Below are 20,532 nucleotides of genomic sequence, written 5' to 3'. Positions count from 1 at the left end.
TTGTTAAGGCTTAAGTGGTCCAAATTTCAAAAATTTCACGTATCAAAAGTAAAATAATACAGATTTTGTTTGATAAAATTACATGCTTCAAAAGCGAATTATGCTCTCAGTAATTTACCTTTACTGTATGTAATCTATATAACAGACAGCCTGTTTGGCTGAGTGGTTAGCATATCCACTCTCTAGCCAAAAGGCTGCGGATTCGAATCCTACCATGGGCATGGATGGATATTTGTAATTGTCTGTGGAAAAACTAGCGGTGGTGGTGGTGATGGGAGGTAGATGGAGTTGGTGTAGTTGCGGTTAGTTGTAGTTGTAGTTGTGGTTAGATGTAGATTGAGTGGTAGAGACGGAGAGTTGTAGAGTAGGTGTCCTCCCTTGATGAGAGTCTTTGGACTCCCTGGAGGTGTCATGAAAAAAAAATAAAAAAATAATAATAATCTGATCTGACTATGATAATAATCAGTAATTTAAAGTAACTTACCACCTGGGCTTGCATGAACTGAAAAGCATCTGGAGGTGGTCCTTTATCTCCTCCAATACCTTGTCCTAATGCAAGTTGATTAAACCAGTTTGACAACTGAAATAAAAAGAATGTGTAGAAAATCATTCAATCTTTTAATAGGACCTATGTGTTAGACAAAAATAAATAAATAATGGATTCACTTTTTATTATTATTATAATAATAATAATTATTGTATGATGATACACAGCCGTGAATCCCCTTTATGGGGAGGTACGGCACTATCTCATTTCCCCCAAATTTTCTCTGGGCTCAGAACCTGCATAGTTGACAAATCAGGCCTATGGCTGGGTCAGTATTCCTGACTGTAATCCGTGTGTGTTCATGGGACCAGTTTGCCTGCTTGCGGGATGAAAAACCCCGATAAACTGGCAGAAAAAACCCTGCTGTCCACCTCAGACCCTTGGCTATGGTCGAGGAAGATCCTTAAGCTCCTCGTGTTGTTATCGATGGGAATCGAACCTAGGACACTCCTTCCCCAGGCATATGGTTGCGAAGCGCAAAGCAACTAGGCCAGTGATGGCGAACCTATAACAAGCGTGTCAGCACTGACACACTTGAGGGTTTCAGGTGACACACCTTGGATGGTGAAAAATATTGGTATTCTGATGAAAAAACTAATTTCAATAATTTCAGTTTATTAAATTAATTGTATAATATGAATTCATAGATTGTATATCAATGCCCTATTAAATAAACAGCCTAATATGATATGTATAAGTCACCATCTATGATTAAGTAGTGAAATTTATAATGCATGTATGCAAGTGGCACATTAACAACACCAATATTTAAAAAAAAAAGATGTTTGACACACCTGGGTAAAAAGGTTCGCCATCACTGAACTAGGCTAACCGTGCAGACTTATTATTATTATCATGAACATCTGATTTCCATAGAGTCAGAACTCATTGTGGGAGATACACACTATCACACACAAAGCTCATTGAACTGCTTAAACTGATTCAATGAGTCTACATTCACAACACACTTAGGCAATGAGTTCCACTCATCAACCACTCTCCGTGTAAAAAACCTCCTCCTCCATCCTCTGCTCGCAACATCCTTATCTAGGAATGGCCTCTTGTTCTTCTCCCAATTCTATGAAAAAACTCTTCCATGTCACCTGATAAGAACTCCTAACTTATATGTCTCAATCATATCCCCCCCCCCCCTCCTCCTTCTATTCATGAGGGTTTGCAATTTACATTCTTCCAATCTGTCCTCATACTCCATATTCCAAAGGCCACTGACCACATTTGTGAACCCGGTGACCAAATCTGTGCACAATAATCCACAAGGTCTGATCATGGCCTTATACAATATATCATAATCTCTTTATTTCTGCATGCCAGGATCCTCTGCATCATTACCATTATCCAATGTGGCATATTCACAACTTGTGCAATGTTGTCCCTGAATTTCAGGTCCTTGTCTACCAAAACTCTCAGATCTCTCATCTCCTCTACTTCCTTTAAAGCTTCCCCACCAAGTGTCCATATGTTTTAATTTTTTCAGGAAATAATAATGTATACTAGAATATTAATTATCTTCTTCTTCTTATGGTGCTATCTTCTATCAAAGGTCAGTGACTATCTTGGCAAACAAACTGCGTTCTTGTGTTAATCTGAGCAGTTGTACGCTGCTCTTCCCTGTCCAAGTCTTGATGTCTTGATATGGCCAAAATATGTTTTTTGTTTCTTGATTGTTTGTATGAGATCTTTGGCTTTGCCAATGGATTTTAAGACATCTTCTTATGTAATTTTTTTCCATGATATCATTAGCAATCTTCGATATAGCCACATCTCAAAGGCTTTAATTTTCTTGATAGTTGTCGCCTTCAATGTCCATGTTTCAACTCCACAGAGCAGAATGGACCAGACATAATATTTCAGCATTCGGCATCTGACGTCTATGTTTAGATTCTTTATTGCAGAATAATGTTCTCATTTTCATGAAGGACTGCCGTGCAACTTCAATCCTTGCCTTTTTCAGGATATCTATTTCAGGATCCCACCTTTCATTAAGCCAGCAACCAAAATATTTATACCTTGACACTTGATCGATATTTTTCCCATTGAGTGTCAGTTTCATTGATGAGATTGGATGTTTGCTGATGATCATGTATTTCGTCTTGATGTTTATATTTATTCCCATTCTTTGGCATTCTATGTATACTCTGTCAATGAGTTTTTGGAGATCCATGATGTTATCTGTAATTAGTACTGTGTCATCTGCATATCGTAGGTTGTTAACAGTCTTTCCGTTTATTGTGATTCCCTCTGAACATTCTTCTAATGCCTTTTTAAAGATTGCCTCTGAGTATATGTTGAACAAGAGTGGTGAGAACACTCATCCTTGTCTCACTCTTCTTTTGATGTTAATATCACGGGTGGTAACTTTGTCTAATTGAATGGTAACTAACTGATTCCAATACAGATTTCTTATTAGTCTTATGTCTTTTTCATCTAGCCCTATTTGTTGAAGGACCTCTATTAAGTTAGTGTGTCTGACTTTGTCAAACGCTTTTTTGAAATCTATGAAACACATAAAGACAGATTTCTGTTTTTCTATGCATTTTTGTATCAATATTTGAGCACAGAAAAAGGCCTCTAGTACCAAAACCATTCTGAAAGCCAAACTGCGTTTTACTCAGAGTTTCTTCACTTATTCAATAGATGCGATTCTGAATTATTTTCGAAAATATTTTTAATGTTTGGCTCATTAGACTAATAAGGTGGAAGTCACCACAGGAATTCGCTTTGGGTTTCTTTGGGATAGTGATAAACATAGATTTGAGCCAGCCAATCTAGTAGAAATTCGCCACTTTCATATACTTTATTGAACAGTTTTTCAAGAAGTTTGATGTTATCTTGTTCTCTTAATTTTAAAAATTCTGTTTGCACACCATCTGATCCACTGGCTTTTCTTGTCACATTTCAGAATTGCTGGTCCCTGTATGTAATCTTTTATATTTATAGGTTTCTGTCTATTATCATTGAAGAGTTCTACTACATACTTTATCCAAATCTGTGCTTTGTTTTCTTCTTCTAGAACTAATTTTCCACTTTTGTCTCTTAGAGACATTGTTTGCTTTTTTCTGAGTTTTCCAGAATTTTGTTGATTTTCTTATACAGATTGAAATGGTCATGTTTTTACTGAAGCAGTTCAATCTTGGTACATAAATTTTTCATCCAATTTTCCTTAGCTTCTTTTATTTATTTTCTTGATAATGTTATGTGTTTCTGTATATTTGGCTAGGTCTTTGTTTTTGTACATTCTGCGTGTATCGATAAGAGAAAGAATCTCATTTGCCATCCATTCCTGTTGTTTTACATTATTTATTCACATAACCTACTTCTTCAATACTTGTAGTTACGATGGTATTCTTTAAGCTATTCCAAAGAGATTCCACTCTTTCATTTTCTTCTATGTTAATCTCTTGTAATGGCAGGTTAAGCTGTGTCTTCGTTCTTTTATTTATTTTTGGGTCTTTTAGTTTTTCTACATCAATTTTCTTTTTCTTCTTTTGTGATTTACTGGTTGATTTTAATCTAAGGCATATTTCTGCAACTATGGGATTGTGGTCTGATGAGATATCTGCTCCAGGAAAAGTCTTTGCACTCTTTATACTACTGTGGAATCTTTTATTTATCAGTATGTAGTCAATTTGATTTCTGACAATATTATGTCAGTTATCTTGAGGCCATGTACAGTCTTCTGGGTGGAAGTTAAAACTAGGTGTTTGCTGTTGCTAGATCTTCTTCTTTACAGAACCGGACAAGGCGATATCCTTGTTCATTTCTGGTGCCTAAGCCATGTTCTCCAACAATTTCTCCATCACCCCCCCTCTGCCCACTTTCGCATTGAAATCACCCATCACTATGTTTATTTCATGTTTCATTATGTTTATTTCATATTAATTATAAAAAAACTTTAATTAATACCTTCCTATAGTTCAACAATATTACAGGGATCACAAAAATGTAGTGTTCAGATCTCCTGATATTCGCTGTCCTGCCTATTTGGCTGTAGAAGATAGTTTGCAACTGCAAGTGACCTGCTATACTTTTTTTTTGGGGGGGGGGATGTGGCTGGGCTTTGGTCGAGCAGATAAAAGATGAAAATTTCTTATGTGGTCTGTAATTGGTTGTAAGGTCATATTTCCTTAGATTTTTGTTAATTTTTCAAATGTGCTCTGGATATATGGAATGGTGATAGAGTTTGAGAAATCTCTGTTTTGAAAGGGGAGGGGGTTCTGGTTACATGGTTGTAATAATTTTTGGATTTTTTGGGGGTTATAGCCAATGTTCCCTCTAAGCTGTGCGCATGTGCACACACACACAATTATAAGAAACACACGTATAAACCACAGTGAAAATTATTTAATTGTAAATATTTCATCCTAAGTATCTTAGGACATCATCAGTACAGTATTTAAACAAAAATTAGGAATAACATACAGTTAGGGCGCATGATTACAATAGAATCTCATGAACACGTGCATAATGTGCTAAAGTAGTACAAAAAAAAAAAAAAAAAACGTTAATTATTTAACACAGTTTTGTATGATAATTTCCCATACTTTAGGAATAGTAAGAACGTCGTTGCGGTTTAGGTTTGGTCTGTGTAGTAGGGCTTCAGAACTTTCTTTGTATAAACGTTCATGTTTAAATAAAGATCTATGTAAAAGTTTAGCCTTTTCCCAATGGATCCTATGGTTTGGATTTTCAATTCCGTGTTGAGAGAGGCCAGATTTCTGCGGTTTAAAAAGACGAATGTGGTCTTGATGTTCCGAGATGCGTTTCTGAACAGACCTACCTGTCTGTCCAAAGTAAGATAATTTGCATGAGCATGGAATCTCATAAACACCAGGTAACATCAAGGGTGAGAATTTGTCCTTAGGAGAAGATAATAAGTTGTAAATTTGGTTGATAGGTTTGTAAGTAGTGGCAAAATTGTATTTCTTCATAATTTTAGAAAGACGTTCTGAGATGCCTTTAACGTAAGGTATGGGAATCCTATGCACTTCTTCCTGTATGCAGAAGTATGCAGAAGTGACTGATGATTTTTTGAGTTGTTTTGGGATTATATCCATTTAGGATGGCTGTATTTTTGATAACTTCTAATTCCTGGTTTAAAGATTCTTCAGAGGAGCAGAATTTGTGTGCTCTGGAAACTAGTGATTTAATAATGCCAGATTTCTGAGATGGATAATGAGCAGAAGAATTGTGAATGTAGCGACCTGAGAATGTAGGCTTGCGAAAGACGGAAGTGGCGATGGAACCGTCTTCTTTTCTTTTGATGTGTAAATCCAAAAAAGAGATACCCTGTGGAGATTCTTTTTCTAACGTAAAGTTGATGCGATGATGAAGAAGGTTAATTTTATCTAGAAACAGTTGTAATTCAGGTTCGGGATGATTCCATACTTCAAATACGTCATCGACATATCTTAGCCAAATTTTTGGTTCCACTCTAATCTTCCACTTAGACCTGTCGTAGACTGTATCAGCTGTCCAACGTATACAAGTTATCAAGATTCTTATCTAACCTTCTCCGCCCTCACATAGGCCACTCAGTCTCTTCAATCAAAAATTCTACTGAGTTTCACACAAAAATTAAAGACATTCAACTATCAAAAACTGACTTGTTAATCAGCTTCGTCATTGTCTCCCTCTTCACTAACATTCCCCATAAAGAAACAATAGAATTACTAACTCAAAAATTTCCGTCTGATATAGTTGAATTGTTCAAGTTTGTTATTGCATCAGGTTACTTCACTTGAAAGGTCAAATTTACAAGCAAGAGGAAGGAACAGCAATGGGATCTCCTTTATCACCAAACCTAGCAAATTTGTTTCTAGAACACCTTGAGGAAAAAATATTCACCACTTTTGAACCCAAACCAAAAATTTGGCTAAGATATGTCGATGATGTATTTGCAGTATGGAATCATCCCAAACCTGAATTACAACTATTTCTAGATAAAATTAACCTTCTTCATCATCGCATCAACTTTACGTTAGAAAAAGAATCTCCACAGGGTATCTCTTTTTTGGATTTACACATCAAAAGAAAAGAAGACGGTTCCATCGCCACTTCTGTCTTTCGCAAGCCTACATTCTCAGGTCGCTACATTCACAATTCTTCTGCTCATCATCCATCTCAGAAATCTGGCATTATTAAATCACTAGTTTCCAGAGCACACAAATTCTGCTCCTCTGAAGAATCTTTAAACCAGGAATTAGAAGTTATCAAAAATACAGCCATCCTAAATGGATATAATCCCAAAACAACTCAAAAAATCATCAGTCACTTCTATAACCTCACATTTTTATTACATTCTCGAAGTTGCACAAAACTTATAAATTATTAACAGTAACCCTATTTTGAGGCTAGCGCTTTGATGCCAAAGTGAAAGGGGTGTGTGCTTAAATGTGTAATTTTTAAGTAGCATATAGAATGGCATGCAGTTTGTTTACATCTCAGGCCTGATTCATGGAAAATTCCCAAACGTGATTCGCTGATCAAATTATTTCAAGATCATGACGAATTAAAACAATGGTTTCATAATTTTAATAAAAATAACTAAATACTTTTAAAAACTTAAATTAGAGTACAATTAATTAGAGTAAAAGAGAATTTTTGGATTTTTTAAAAGGAATTTTAAAATAGTAGACTAAATAATAACATTCGTGTACATGCATTGAGATACAACCAAGTTAATTAAATCTAGCCTCTAGGCATATCTTTTAGGTCTTGTGTTGCCCTCGGCAATGCCTTGCCAAGTTATTCAGTGAATAGTGTACATTTGTAAATTTATAAAAACATTCTTCGAATAACAAAATTGCAAAAATCTGATGCACCATGTCAAATTCAAAGGAAGCAAAAGGTGTGAAGTGAAAACTAACTGCTAGCTGCTTTAAAAGTGAATGGCTGGATGAAATAGTGAAAACTGCTATGCCAAAAGCTCATGAGTTGATAAACATTCAGCTGCGTGAAATATTTATGTATGATGCTACAACTGGTGTTGTTTGTATTTATTGTCGTGATGCAAAGGTTGCTGGGGATTTTGCTAATGGGAAGAAGTTTGATGTCACTTGGAAGTTGGACTTTTTGAAACGCCATTTGACAAGTAAAATACATCTGGATAGTGTACACAAACTTAGGCAACAAAATTGTTCGTTGCCAGCTACAGGAGCACTGCATATGCTACGTGAAAGTTCTGATGACTGACAGAGAAAACGATCAAACCCAGAGCAGATTAAAGTTCTTATTGACAGTGTCTTATTAGTTGTTAAGATGAATAATTCTTTACTTTCAGTTCAACATATTAATGAACATATGGATAAGTCTGTTCAACTCCCGAACAGCTCGTGAAGCAAAAATTATGTGTTTGAATTTCTGGAAACAATCAATTTAATTGTTGAAAATGACGTTTGAGCAAATTGCATCTGCAAATTTCCTTAACCACTGATAAAAGCACTGATATAACTGTTAACAAATGTCTCATTCTCTATTTTAAGTTTAGACCTAAAGATTGTAATGAATATAAAACATATTTTGATGGAATAATTCAGTTGCAGGCATGTGATGCCTCCTCCATTGTGTTAGCAATTAAACAGTTTTATCAAGAAAAGAAACTTGATCTCCAAAAAATGGTGATGTTTACCTCTGATGGAGCTGCAGTGATGCTGGGCAAAGTTAATGGTGTCGCTGCAAAACTTAAATTAGAAGTTCCATATCTTGTCCAGCAACACTGTGTAGCTCACTGTGAGGATCTGTGATACGTGGAAGGAAATTAAACTAATCAGAGATATTGATACATTAATGAGAACAGTGTACACACTCTTTTCTCGTTCCGCAGTGAAAAGACACAAATTTAAAGAAATTGTCGAGGCATCTGAAAATGAAGCTATTGCCTTCAGACCACTCAATGAAGTGCGGTGGCTATCCAGACATTTTGCATTACAGGCAATAATAAGAAACTATGAGGGACTGATCACATATTTTGAAAAAGACAAATCAAATGATCTCGTGGTTAATTATTGTCACAATAAATTAACTAACGTGACATTCAAAGTAGCTGTTAATGTTTTAAGTGATGTTTTTGAAGAAATGACTTCCCTGTGCCAAATCTTACAAAGAAGTAACCTTACACCACTAGACCGTCATCATTTTGCCAGAGGGAAGATTAACAAAATCAGGAATCAGTATTTAGAAGGTGATGCTTGCTGGAGTGACAGAGTAAATGCTTTACTTAAACAAGAAGAGCCTGAACCAGGGTTACTAGGCCCCTGTTAAATTTTATAAATGGTTTATGTGCACATTTAGAGGACAGATTCCCTGAGAATGAGATAAGAATGGTCAGTGTTTGATATCTCCTCTATTTCACATTGTGATTTCTCATTTGGTAGTGAACATGTTAATGCCCATTGTATTAAATATCATGATTTTCTAAATGATACTAGAGAAATAATTAGTCAGTTTAATGATTTCAAATTTTCTGTACAAGAAAAAATTAAATGCAATATGATATCAAATTTTACACAAATGGTTGTATTTGCTCTTCAAAATGAGCAGTTTTGTGATTTGACAAAGTTGATGGATACTGGAGGAACCTTCCTTGCATCTAGTGCAGACTGTGAGCGAGGTTTTAGTCTAATGAATCAAATAAAAAACCAACTTAGAAACCGTTTAGGAGAATGTCATTTGGATATGCTAATGAGAGCGAAAAGTTAACAATTATATGGAAATTCAATTAATTTAGATAGTGTGTATAAAGAGTGGGTGAATGCCAAAGACAGAAGAGAGAAAAAATAAAGAGATAGAAGCTAAAACTAAACAAGATGAGAATTAATAACGGACTTATTATGAATGTTTAACAAGGTGAGAATTAGTAATGGGAATATTTTATTATGTATGTTTAGAGTTATTGCAAACTTAGAAAATTTAATTAAAGGCAATCAGTCACTAGTGTTATCTTTTTTTTTTTTACTTTATTTCTTACTTCTAATCAGATCAATATTAAATACATATAAAATATTTATGTTAGCTCTATGATTGATGTCACACAAATTACTTGATGATGGTAATAATACTAACATAGAGCTCTATGTTTAACAATTTGCTAACAATTTAAGATCACAATTTGCTCCAAAGAGCAGGCAATGAAGAAGGAATTTGAAATTATTAGCCAAACATTCATAAAAAAATGGCTACAACACAAACAGGTCACAAGATTCTCCATAATAATACCATGAAAAGACAAAAAGAGTACAAGAATGCCATAACGGTACCATATATTAGGGGAATATCAGAAAAAATAGATAGCACACTACATAAATACAACATTAAGGCAACTTTCAAACCTCATGAAAAATTAAAATTGAGAGAACTACATCCCTACCATGCCCACCCAAGAGTTGATGGAAGTTTTTTCACTTGGCTATGCTACAATTATATATTTGGTTTAACCCTTTATCCAAGTGTAAGCAAACAAAGTTTGCATCTGAAGTATTTCCAGGGCTGGAACAATTCGTTGCAAAGGTGGTACAAGTTCTCATCACTTACCTTAGTATCCCATAATGCAAAGCACATCTCCTTGCAGACATGTATAATGCTATGCATTAAGGAAAGGGCCACTACTCAGACCAGTTTCAACCTTTATTGAGATCTCATCAGTGGGAGCCAGACTCAGAAGTAGTAATACTAAGGTGGAAGTAATGGAGAAGTCATATTTCCATATGCCAGTTGCCAAAAGGTGTCACACCTTATTATTGAAATTTTCTGGATTAGAGATAAGTTGATGGAAACTTGGCTATGCTATCAATTATATATTTGGTTTAATCCTTTATCCAAGTGTAAGCAAACAAAGTTTGAACCTGAAGTATTTTCAGGACTGGAACAACTTATGGCAAAGGTGGTATAAATTCTCATCACTTGCCTTAGTATCCCATAATGCAAAGCACATCTCCTTGCAGACATGTATAATGCTTTGCATTAAGGGAAGGGTCACTACCCAGACCGGTTTTGACCTTTACTGAGGTCTCATCAGTGGAGCCAGACTCAGAGGTGGTAATACTAAGGTGGAAGTAATGGAGAAGTCATATTTCCATATGCCAGTTACCAAAAGGTGTCACACCTTATTATTGAAATTTTCTGAATTAGAGATAAATTGATGGAAGCTTGGCTATGCTACCAATTATATATTTGGTTTAATCCTTTATCCAAGTGTAAGCAAACAAAGTTTGAACCTGAAGTATTTTCAGGACTGGAACAACTCATGGCAAAGGTGGTATAAATTCTCATCACTTGCCTTAGTATCCTATAATGCAAAGCACATCTCCTTGTGGACATGTATAATGCATAGCATTATACATCTCTGCAAGGAGATGTGCTTTGCATTATGGGAGATACTAAGACAAGGAGTGATGAGAGCTTGGTCCACCTTTACCACAAGTTGCCTCAGTCCTGAAGATACTTCAGACACAAACTTTGTTTGCTTACACTTGGATAAAGGATTAAACTAAATTTATTATAGTCTAACCAAGTGGGGAAAAAAACTTCCAACATGTATAATGCTATGCATTAAGGGAAGGGTCACTACCCAGACATCACCTCTGGATCTGGCTCCCACTGATGACACCTCAATAAAGGTCGAAAACGGTCTGGTTAGTGACCCTTCCCTTAATGCATAGCATTATACATGTCCACAAGGAGATGTGCTTTGCATTATGGGATATTAAAGCAAGTGATGAGAACATATACCACCTTTGCCACGAGTTGCCCCAGTCCTGAAAATACTTGAGGTGCAAACTTTCTTTGCTTACACTTGGATAAAGGATTAAGCCAAATATATAACTGGTAGCATAGCCAAGTGAAAAAAATTCCATCAACTTATCTCTAATCCAGAGAATTTTAATAATAAGGTGTCACACCTTTTGGCAACTGGCATATGGAAATATGACTTCTCCATTACTTCTACCTTAGTAACACCACCTCTGGGTCTGGCTCCCACTGATGAGACCTCAATAAAGGTCAAAACCGGTCTGGGTAGTGACCCTTCCCTTAATGCAAAGCATTATGCATGTCTGCAAGGAGATGTGTTTTGCATTATGGGTTACTAAGACAAGTGATGAGAACTTATACCACCTTTGCCATGTGTTGCCCCAGTCCTGAAAATACTTCAGGTGAAAATATATATAAATGTATATATAATTATATATAATATATATAATTGCCCACCCTAGAGGTTCACAAAATTCATTGCACCTGCAATCTACACAATGTAGGGGAAACAGGATACACTATTCCAACCAGAATAAGATGAACACAAACACCAAATTAAATTCCTTCACCGTGGCAAAACAGGCCTGTCAGACCATGCACTTCAGAATCAACCAGAAAGGCACCAAGTCCCTACACCACACAACAAAACCTGGTTTGAAAGAAAATTTAAGGAAGCTTTTGAGATGCCGAAACATCATCCTAATCTCAACAAGAATGATGGATTAGTAATTCCAAGAATCTGGAGGATCATCTACAACCGAGAGAGTATCCAGAACACGATGGCAGAATCCCAATACGAGAAACCTTAAGATAAGAGGATTATAGATGTGTTTGATGTAGTTCCACTGCAACTTTTTTAATCATCTGTATATTATTATACTTATGTATATAAAAAATTATTTTATGTTAATTAATTAAGTAATTTTTTATTTATTATATATATATATGTGTGTGTGTGTTTTTTTAATTATTTTTTTCACCAGAAATCAGGTGTATAGCTTGTGTCCTATGAATATGCATGTTTTTCTGATGATGACCTCAATATAGATCAAAACATCGAGTGTTATTTGCTTAATTATAAGTAATGTAACAAGAGTGTTTGCCTCCATAAATTCTATACAGAATGCTGACCACCATGTAACCGTGAAAGAAAGAATTTTCATACAAAAATGTGCATCTTTAAAAAAATGTCATCTTTTTTTTTTTTTTTTTTTTTTTTTTTCCCCTTAAATGAATACACTAAGATTATGAACAAAGGAAGACAGTTCCCAGTTCACTCTGTACAAGTGTAATTTTATACATCTCAGACTGAAAACATTACAAGCTGCATATTACACTGATGGGATTGTATTGTAAGAAATTTATTAGGTTCATAATTTGGTTGGTTGAGAGTGATGGTGCACAGGGAGATCTGGGGAGGGGGGAGGAAATGTATGACACAATTTGGTGAAATAGTACAAGCATCACTTGAATACTGAAAAGCAGAGTAACAAGTGGGGGAGGGGAAATTACTGTGCTTCTTTATAGAGCTTTTATTCCATCATATCCAGTGTACTTGTGCTCAAATTTACTATCATGTCAAAATTGAAAAGTGGTGGAGGGAATTCATAAGTGAATCAGTAAAACGGTGTCAGGTCTGTAGAATGTCTCCATGATCTCTGTATGTTGCAAAATTTGATTGATAGGTAGAATGTGGGGGTATGATAATAATAAGTTAAAAGGGAGTTATTTATTATTATTATTATTATTACCCCCAAGACCTCGTGGAGTCTAAGACTCATCTGGGAGGTCTCTTTATCACACATAGCTCATCATACCGTGTCTTAAACACACTCAAACTCCTTGCAGACACCACACTCTCAGGCAAGGAATTCCAATCATTTACAACTCTGCATGAAAAAAAACTGTCTCTCACTCGCCTACTCACACCCTCTTTATACAGTTTCCAGGGATGACCACTGTTTCGCCCCTGATCTCCCGCTATTTTCTGTAGAACTACTCCAACATTGATCCTATAACAACCCCTTACCAACTTGTAGGTCTCTATCACATCTCCCCTCTTCCTCCTGTCCACCAGACTCTGCAAATTATATCTTCTCAATCTTTCCTCATACTCAACATTCCAGAGGTCAGAAACTACCTTAGTCAGTCACCTTTGGACCCTTTCCAACATCTCTTCATCCTTCTGAAAACCAGGTGACCAAATCTGGCACAATAGTCCATGTGTGGCCTAATCAAAGCCTTATACAATGGAACAAGAATCTCCCTACTTCTACACGTCAGTGTCCTCCGCAACATTCCCAGAAGTCTTTGTGTTGTCTCCACAATTTTGGCGATGTGTCCCCTAAATTTTAGCTCCTTATCCACTATCACCCCCAGATCTCTTATTTCCTCTACTTCCAACAATATATCCTCACCAAGCATATATTCTGCATCCCATCTTTGTTTTCCAAATTTTAAAACCTTTCATTTTGCAACATTGAACTCACATCCCCATTTCCGTGCCCAATCACTCGATTTATTCAAGTCTTCTTGTAAGGCCACAACATCTTCACTACTCTTCATGGCTCTTCCCAACTTTGCATCATTTGTAAATAACTGAATATCTCCATCCAAATCTTAGCCAATATCATTAATATACAAGTTAAACAGTAATGGCCCCTAAAACAGACCCCTGAGGCACTCCACTAGTGACTTTCCCTTTCCTTGATATTGCTCCCTCATACACAACTTGTTGATACCTATCAGATAGCCAGTCTCCAATCCAATGCACTAATCTAATATCCAACCCCATCTGCTCTAGTTTGACTGTTAACTTATCATGAGGTACTCTATCAAAAGCCTTTGTGAAATCCAAGTATATTACTGTGTATCCTTCTCCTCTGTCCAAGGAAGCAGTCACTTTATTATAATAAGTAAGTAGATTACTAAAACATGATCTCCCTTTAGCAAATCCATGCTGTCCACCAAAGATAATACCATTGTAGTCAACCCAACTCTGGATCCTAGTTCTCACAAGCTTCTCCAACAACTTAACCACAACACCTGACACACAGATAGGCCTATAGTTTGATGCTCAAGTTCGATCATTTCCTTTATGAAGTGGCACAATCTTGCCCTCCTTAGGAACTTGACTGAGTGCAAGACTCGTATTAAAAAAATATGTCAAGGCAAGTGTCAACTCCCTAGCACATTCCTTCAGTATACGTGGTGATATATTATCAAGTCCCACAGCCTTATTAACATCTAGTTTACTCAACTCCCTATACAGCTCTTGCTCACTTATAGTCAGTCTCTCTTCTCTATCATCAACTGCTCTCAATCTCTCCATGAAGTCACATTCACAAGATTGAAAAACCTTTATGAACTGCACATTAAGTATCTCCAGCACACTTTCCTCAACAGCTGTCTCTATACCATTTTCTCCAATCAATGTCATCCTTCCATAATCATTCTTTCTTTTGCTGACTACATATCAAAAGACCTCCTTAGGATTCTTTTTGGCTTCATTAGCTAACTGCTGTTCATACCTCTCTTTAGCTACCCTCAACAACCAAGTCATCCTCTTTGCCTGGTCTTTGTAGACCTCATGGAATTGGTTATTTCCACTTCTCTTATGCTGCCTCCACAATGCCCTTTTTCTCTGTGTCGCATGCTTAATCTCTTTATTCATCCATCTCACACCTACCTATTTAACCTTCTTGGAGGATTTTCAAAAAAACAGTTTTTGAAAATCCTCCAAGCTGCATTGATCTCTTTTACAGATAACTCCTCATTCCATGCTACACCCACAAGCTGTCTCCTGAGCTCTTCACAATCATCCCCCCCCCCCTTGTAGTTCCACATATACCCCTCTTCTCTTCTCACAAGGGTCCTCACATTGCTGGCAACCAAATCCAAGACCCTCAATCCTCGTGTTCCCTCTATTACATACTGTCTGAGGTAGTTATCCCTCAAAAACTTAAGAAACTCATTTTCTTTACTTCCAGTTGCTATCTCTTCATTCCAGTCTATATTGCCATAATTAAAATCACCCATAATGATCACCCTTTTCTTATTTGCTTGGCAAATTTGATTATACATTTCATTATCACCACTATCCACATTACCTGGTCTATAACACCAAGTATTTGATTCCATTCACCTCTATCTCACACCATACTCTCTCAAAACCACTGGCACCATTTCCCTCTTGCATCTCTACTTTATATGGACATAACTGTTTCTCTATCATCAATAGTCCTTCCCCCCTCCCTTTTTACCCCTTCTATCCTCACAAAACACATCATACACTTCCATCTCTATTCCTGTCAGGATGTCATCCTCTTCCAACTATGTCTCACTTATTCCGACAATCTTTGGGTGAACAGACGCAATTAGCAAAACCATTTCATTTGCCTTGTTTCTTATACTTCTAGCATTTGTATACAAACACAAGAGCTCATTTCTGGATCTACAGCTAGTTCCACTGATACCACTCACTCGATGTGATCTCTCCATGCTCGGCTGGAGCCATTTCCCTTTCTCCTTCTCCATTTTAGAACCCTTTTCAATTCCAACTGTTTCCTCTTGATCCCAGGTCATCCCATTCCTTTCCTTTCTACACATGCTCTTGCCTCCTGTTGGAGCATCCACCTTTCTCACGCTGTGTGCCTCTGTCTGCCCTGAGCCTCCCCGTTTCCCTGCTCTTCTTGCACACCCATTCTCTCGAGTTTTATAGAGTAGATGCAGAAAAAATGACAAGAGAGAAAAGAAGGGGAAGTCACTGCTGGAGGTCGAGCAAGAGTAATGTTAAGTAACATATGCACTAGGAGCATTCTCTTAGGTCATATGATGATATCTCATCAAGTCCTATTGCCTTATTGACATCAAGCTTACTCACCCACCAGCAGTCCATCTTCTTTCATTTGTGCTACACTTGAACTTTTCATGATTTCTCACAGATGAGAATGAAATATACTGATGAATTTCTCACTGAATACCTCGACTTACACAGCAGTTACCAATCTGCCCTTTTCATCCATTGATATCATCTTACCACCATTCATTTTTAAGACTTGCCATATATCAAAAGAAATTTAATTAAAAAATTTAATTAAGAAATTAAATTAATCAAAAGAAAGCTTCTCCTGATTGGCTATTTTCTGATCATACTACACTTTTGCTGTACTTATCAATGACATCACCTTCTTGGCCTGCTCTTTCTATTCTTCATGCACCAGATTATTGCCAATATTTAACTTGCACTACCTCCACAACGATTTCTTCTAGATTTCATGCTTAACTTCCTTCATTGAACCATTTGACAACTACCTTATTCAGCCTTTTGACCTTTTAAATATTTTTACAAATTGATTCCATTAAATCGTATCAACTTTTGAATGGGCTGATGCTCTTAAACAGCTTTTCATAATCACCAGCTTTGTGGTTGCACATCCATCCATCCATCCATCCTTTCTTTATATGGGTGATCTTCATATGGGTGACCGCTGCTTGGGTAATTACCTCGTGATCACTTTTGCAAAGAGAAAACATGGAGAAAAGAGAGAAAAGAGAAAGAGATGGAGAGAAATGTGACCCCTAATTCTCAATCACATCCTCTGATGATACAATCAGACATAAGACTCTTGATGCTCATGTGCCCTCCATTACATAATACTGCCAAATAAAGCAGTCCCTCAAGAACTCAAGAAATTCAATTTTCTTATTTTCAGATGTCTCTTCATTCCAATCTATATCACCATAATTAAAATCATAATGATTCCCCTTCCCTTGTTCACCAGCCCAAGTGCCTCTATATTAGTTCATCACTACCCTCCTTATTCCCTGATCTTTAGCAAACATCCTACTAAATATCACCCATCACCTCACCCCATTTTCTTCCTTAATTTTTTTAAACTGCATTAACCAGTTAATTTACTTCTAGAATTTAAATCTTATTTTGTAGAAATCTTATTTTGTAGAAATACAATGATAATTTATACTCCTTTGAATTAACTACAATATATACCAAAATAACCAGAATAAGCTTTAAATTAACTAGCCACATATATCACTCAGCAGAAAATCCCTGCATTGCTTTAGTGATGTAAAATGTTAATAAATTAGTAAAACAAGTCAATTCAATCATACTCAAAATACATCTATTGTAATCTCAAACTGAAAATCATAATTTTGAAAAACAAAGTGATAAACTTACATCACCAGGTGGCCCAGGTGGGCCTGGCAATCCAGGTATGCCATGTGCTCCTGGTTCTCCAGGCTGTCCCTGAAAGTTGAAAAATTATACTTCTAATTCATTCTATAGATTATGCAGTTTAAAACAATAATTTATTAAGTTTTGTTCAATGAGTTTTGGAAAGTATGTTACTCTATGTTTTATCTGAGCATATCCAAAATTAAGACTATACCATGCAACCAGTAGATCCATCTTCTTGTATGGTTCTCAAACCTGGACAATAAGCACCAAAAAACTACAGCTCTAATTAACTCCTTTGAAACTCAGACTGATCCTTGGTTACACTTGAATGGACTGTGTCACTAACTCTGATGTGCTAAATCTGGCTAAGCAAGAAACACTTGTCAATATAGTCAAAAAACTACAACTCAGATGGCTTGGACATCAACTCAGACATCCTGAAGTCTCACCCTTTTTGGAATCCCTCATCCTGTACAAACCAGAAGATGGCAATCGCAGTAGAGGAAGACCATGCAAACAATTTTGGCAATACATATGTGAAACCATCAATAGGCTGAACTATAAAACTCCAACTGACATCCACCAGTTAGCTCAAAATAGAGAGACTTGGAAGACCATCATTTGCAATCTTTAATTTTTAATTAAATCTCTTTTCCCTTTTCACATTGTATTATATTTTCAATAAATTATGATGACAATAATAATATGATGTGAATCTTACCCATGAAAAGTTATAAACTTATTACATATTAGAATCATGGGTAGGATATCACTTAAATAAATCCAGAAACTATGCTCTTTGCTTAATGTGCAACGAACCTTAACAGCTAAAGTCACTAAATTGTATATGACCCAATCAAATACTTTTTTAAGATATACTGATATTAAAGTTAGCATGTTTTTTGTTTGTTTGTTTTTTCCTATTCAATCAGATTTCTAAAAAAATGATTTAGTTGAATAGGGAAGCTGGAGAATGCATATATATAGATCAACTGAATACCTGAACTATATACTTTGTTTATCATATTATTTACTAATAATGCTGTTAAGTTAGAATTACTGATTAGAGATCAGTTTCTAGTTGTAATTTTAGTATAAATCACAATAATGTCTTCACACAAAATGATAAACTCCAAAATTCTTATCCTCATGACCTCCAGTGCATACTGCATAAGGTGACTGTCCCTCAAAAATGAAAGAAATTCATTTTCCTTTCTAACAGATCATATATCTTCATTGCGATATATATATTCTTCTTCTTCTCCATCCATAGTCTATGCAGATAATTGGGTTATAAAGGTGACAGTCCTAACACTCTCTCTCTCTCTCTCTCTCTCTCCCCCCAAGTGTTTCTGTCTTAGGATCTCCTAAAAACACCTGTTGAATGAAGAATTAGTCCATTTTCTAATATTATCCATCCAGGCGATTCCAGGTTACCCCAGTATTTCTTTACCAGAAGTCAAGCCCTCTAGTGCTATTTTAGATAAACTATCTGATCTAGCCATAGGAGCTGTTTCTGATGAAAATCTGATGACACATTACTCACTGCCTTCCAGTCTTCATCTAGCATTTACATTTAAATTCCTAGCCTCATTCAATAACAGCAGCTCATAATCCATGAAAATATCACAGTATTGCACCTCTCTTGTCCTCTTGATATAGCCTCCCAAGCATACATATTACACTCCTAAAAATGAACCATTTAGGGAAATCTACACTGTTCAATATATTTGAGTTTGTGAGCTGCCCGATATGACAATCTTTGATCATAAAAAAATACAACAAACAAACAAACAAAACAACTTATGAAATTCAGGCAAACACTGTGCACTCAATCTCAGTGATCATTAAAAATAGAATTCCACATAAATACATAATATCTCCAAATATTAATCAAAAGAAAACTTCTGAATGATAACTGTCTATGATATACTACTTCCCCTCCCCCCAGTGGACGATTTTTTGGAAGTGGAAGAATATCAAATTAATTTCTGCACAGATACAAATGTAAATCCCAGAGTCTCTTTCTCTCTGTCTCTACAAAAGTATCAGCAATAGTACCATAATAACTGAACTCAAGCAGAGAAATCTCACTGGTCTATAATAGGATTATTATTATTGCACAGGAACCTTCACAGAATCTGAAGGCAATGCAGACGATCCACACAATCTGCACAATATCTATCATACCTTTCCTTGAATACTTTCAACAACAAAGCATTTACAACAATATCCCTTCACCACTGTCCAAGTGAAAAACCTTGTCCTCACACCATTGTTAGCCATGTTCTTACTCAATTTCCAGAAATGACCCCTCTTCTGTCTCCTACAAACAAGTACTGAAAAATTTCCTCTGGATCAATCCTAGAAAACACCTTTTTAATAACTTAAACATTTCTATCATATCCCCTCTTTCTACCTCTCAGTCAACTTCCATAACTCATGAATCCTCATTACATCAAAGGGAGCATTCTACTGACCACTCACCTCTGGATCCTCTTCACTACTTCCTCATTCCCAAGAAATCCAGATGACCAGACCTAATTAGGCAGTTAGCTTTAATAAATGTTCAGTCCAAATGGAAAGCATACAAGGTCATCTTTTCACACAGGTTATGAACAATTATGCATGACTTCAGTTACAAGCATATCATTGTCTTAAGTGAAAACCATTTCATGATATATCTCAGTTGTTTGTGCGTACTTGTGTTATGTGCCTTACAAAAGTGAGCTTAAATCACTGCAGATCAAATGCAACTTGTTAATTTATTAAATTAATTTTATTATGATCTGCAATATACATTGTTTTTTCTGGAAGTTTTATTGTTATTATTATTATTATCATCATGACACCTTCCAAGGAGTCCAAGGACTCATTATGGGAGGGCACTTACATCTAACACCAACTCCCCTACTACTTAATTTTCCTACTACACACAACTACCATTGTGGCCATCTTCCACACATCACCACTACCAACAGTATTTATGATATGGTAATACTATATAGATACTAAAGTA

At 36.0% G+C, this 20,532-nt stretch overlaps 1 protein-coding gene across 1 annotated transcript in view; it reads right to left on the bottom strand.

The window, feature by feature from the left end:
• LOC150100214 (uncharacterized) overlaps positions 1-20,532 on the bottom strand; it is an 850,396-nt gene that overhangs the window by 707,508 nt on the left and 122,356 nt on the right. The window contains exons 6-7 of the mRNA XM_090402345.1: positions 17,514-17,582; positions 485-580 (exon numbers count right to left, since the gene is read on the bottom strand). Of these exons, the coding sequence (XP_090258471.1) occupies positions 485-580; positions 17,514-17,582 (165 nt within the window). The remainder of the gene's footprint in view (positions 1-484; positions 581-17,513; positions 17,583-20,532) is intronic.

Source organism: Typopeltis vanoorti, chromosome 13, assembly GCF_054136105.1.
Source record: "Typopeltis vanoorti isolate ZY-2024b chromosome 13, IOZ_Tvanoo_1.0, whole genome shotgun sequence".
Classification (NCBI taxonomy): Eukaryota; Metazoa; Arthropoda; class Arachnida; order Uropygi; family Thelyphonidae; genus Typopeltis; species Typopeltis vanoorti.
This window is presented reverse-complemented; position numbering and strand designations above follow the sequence as displayed.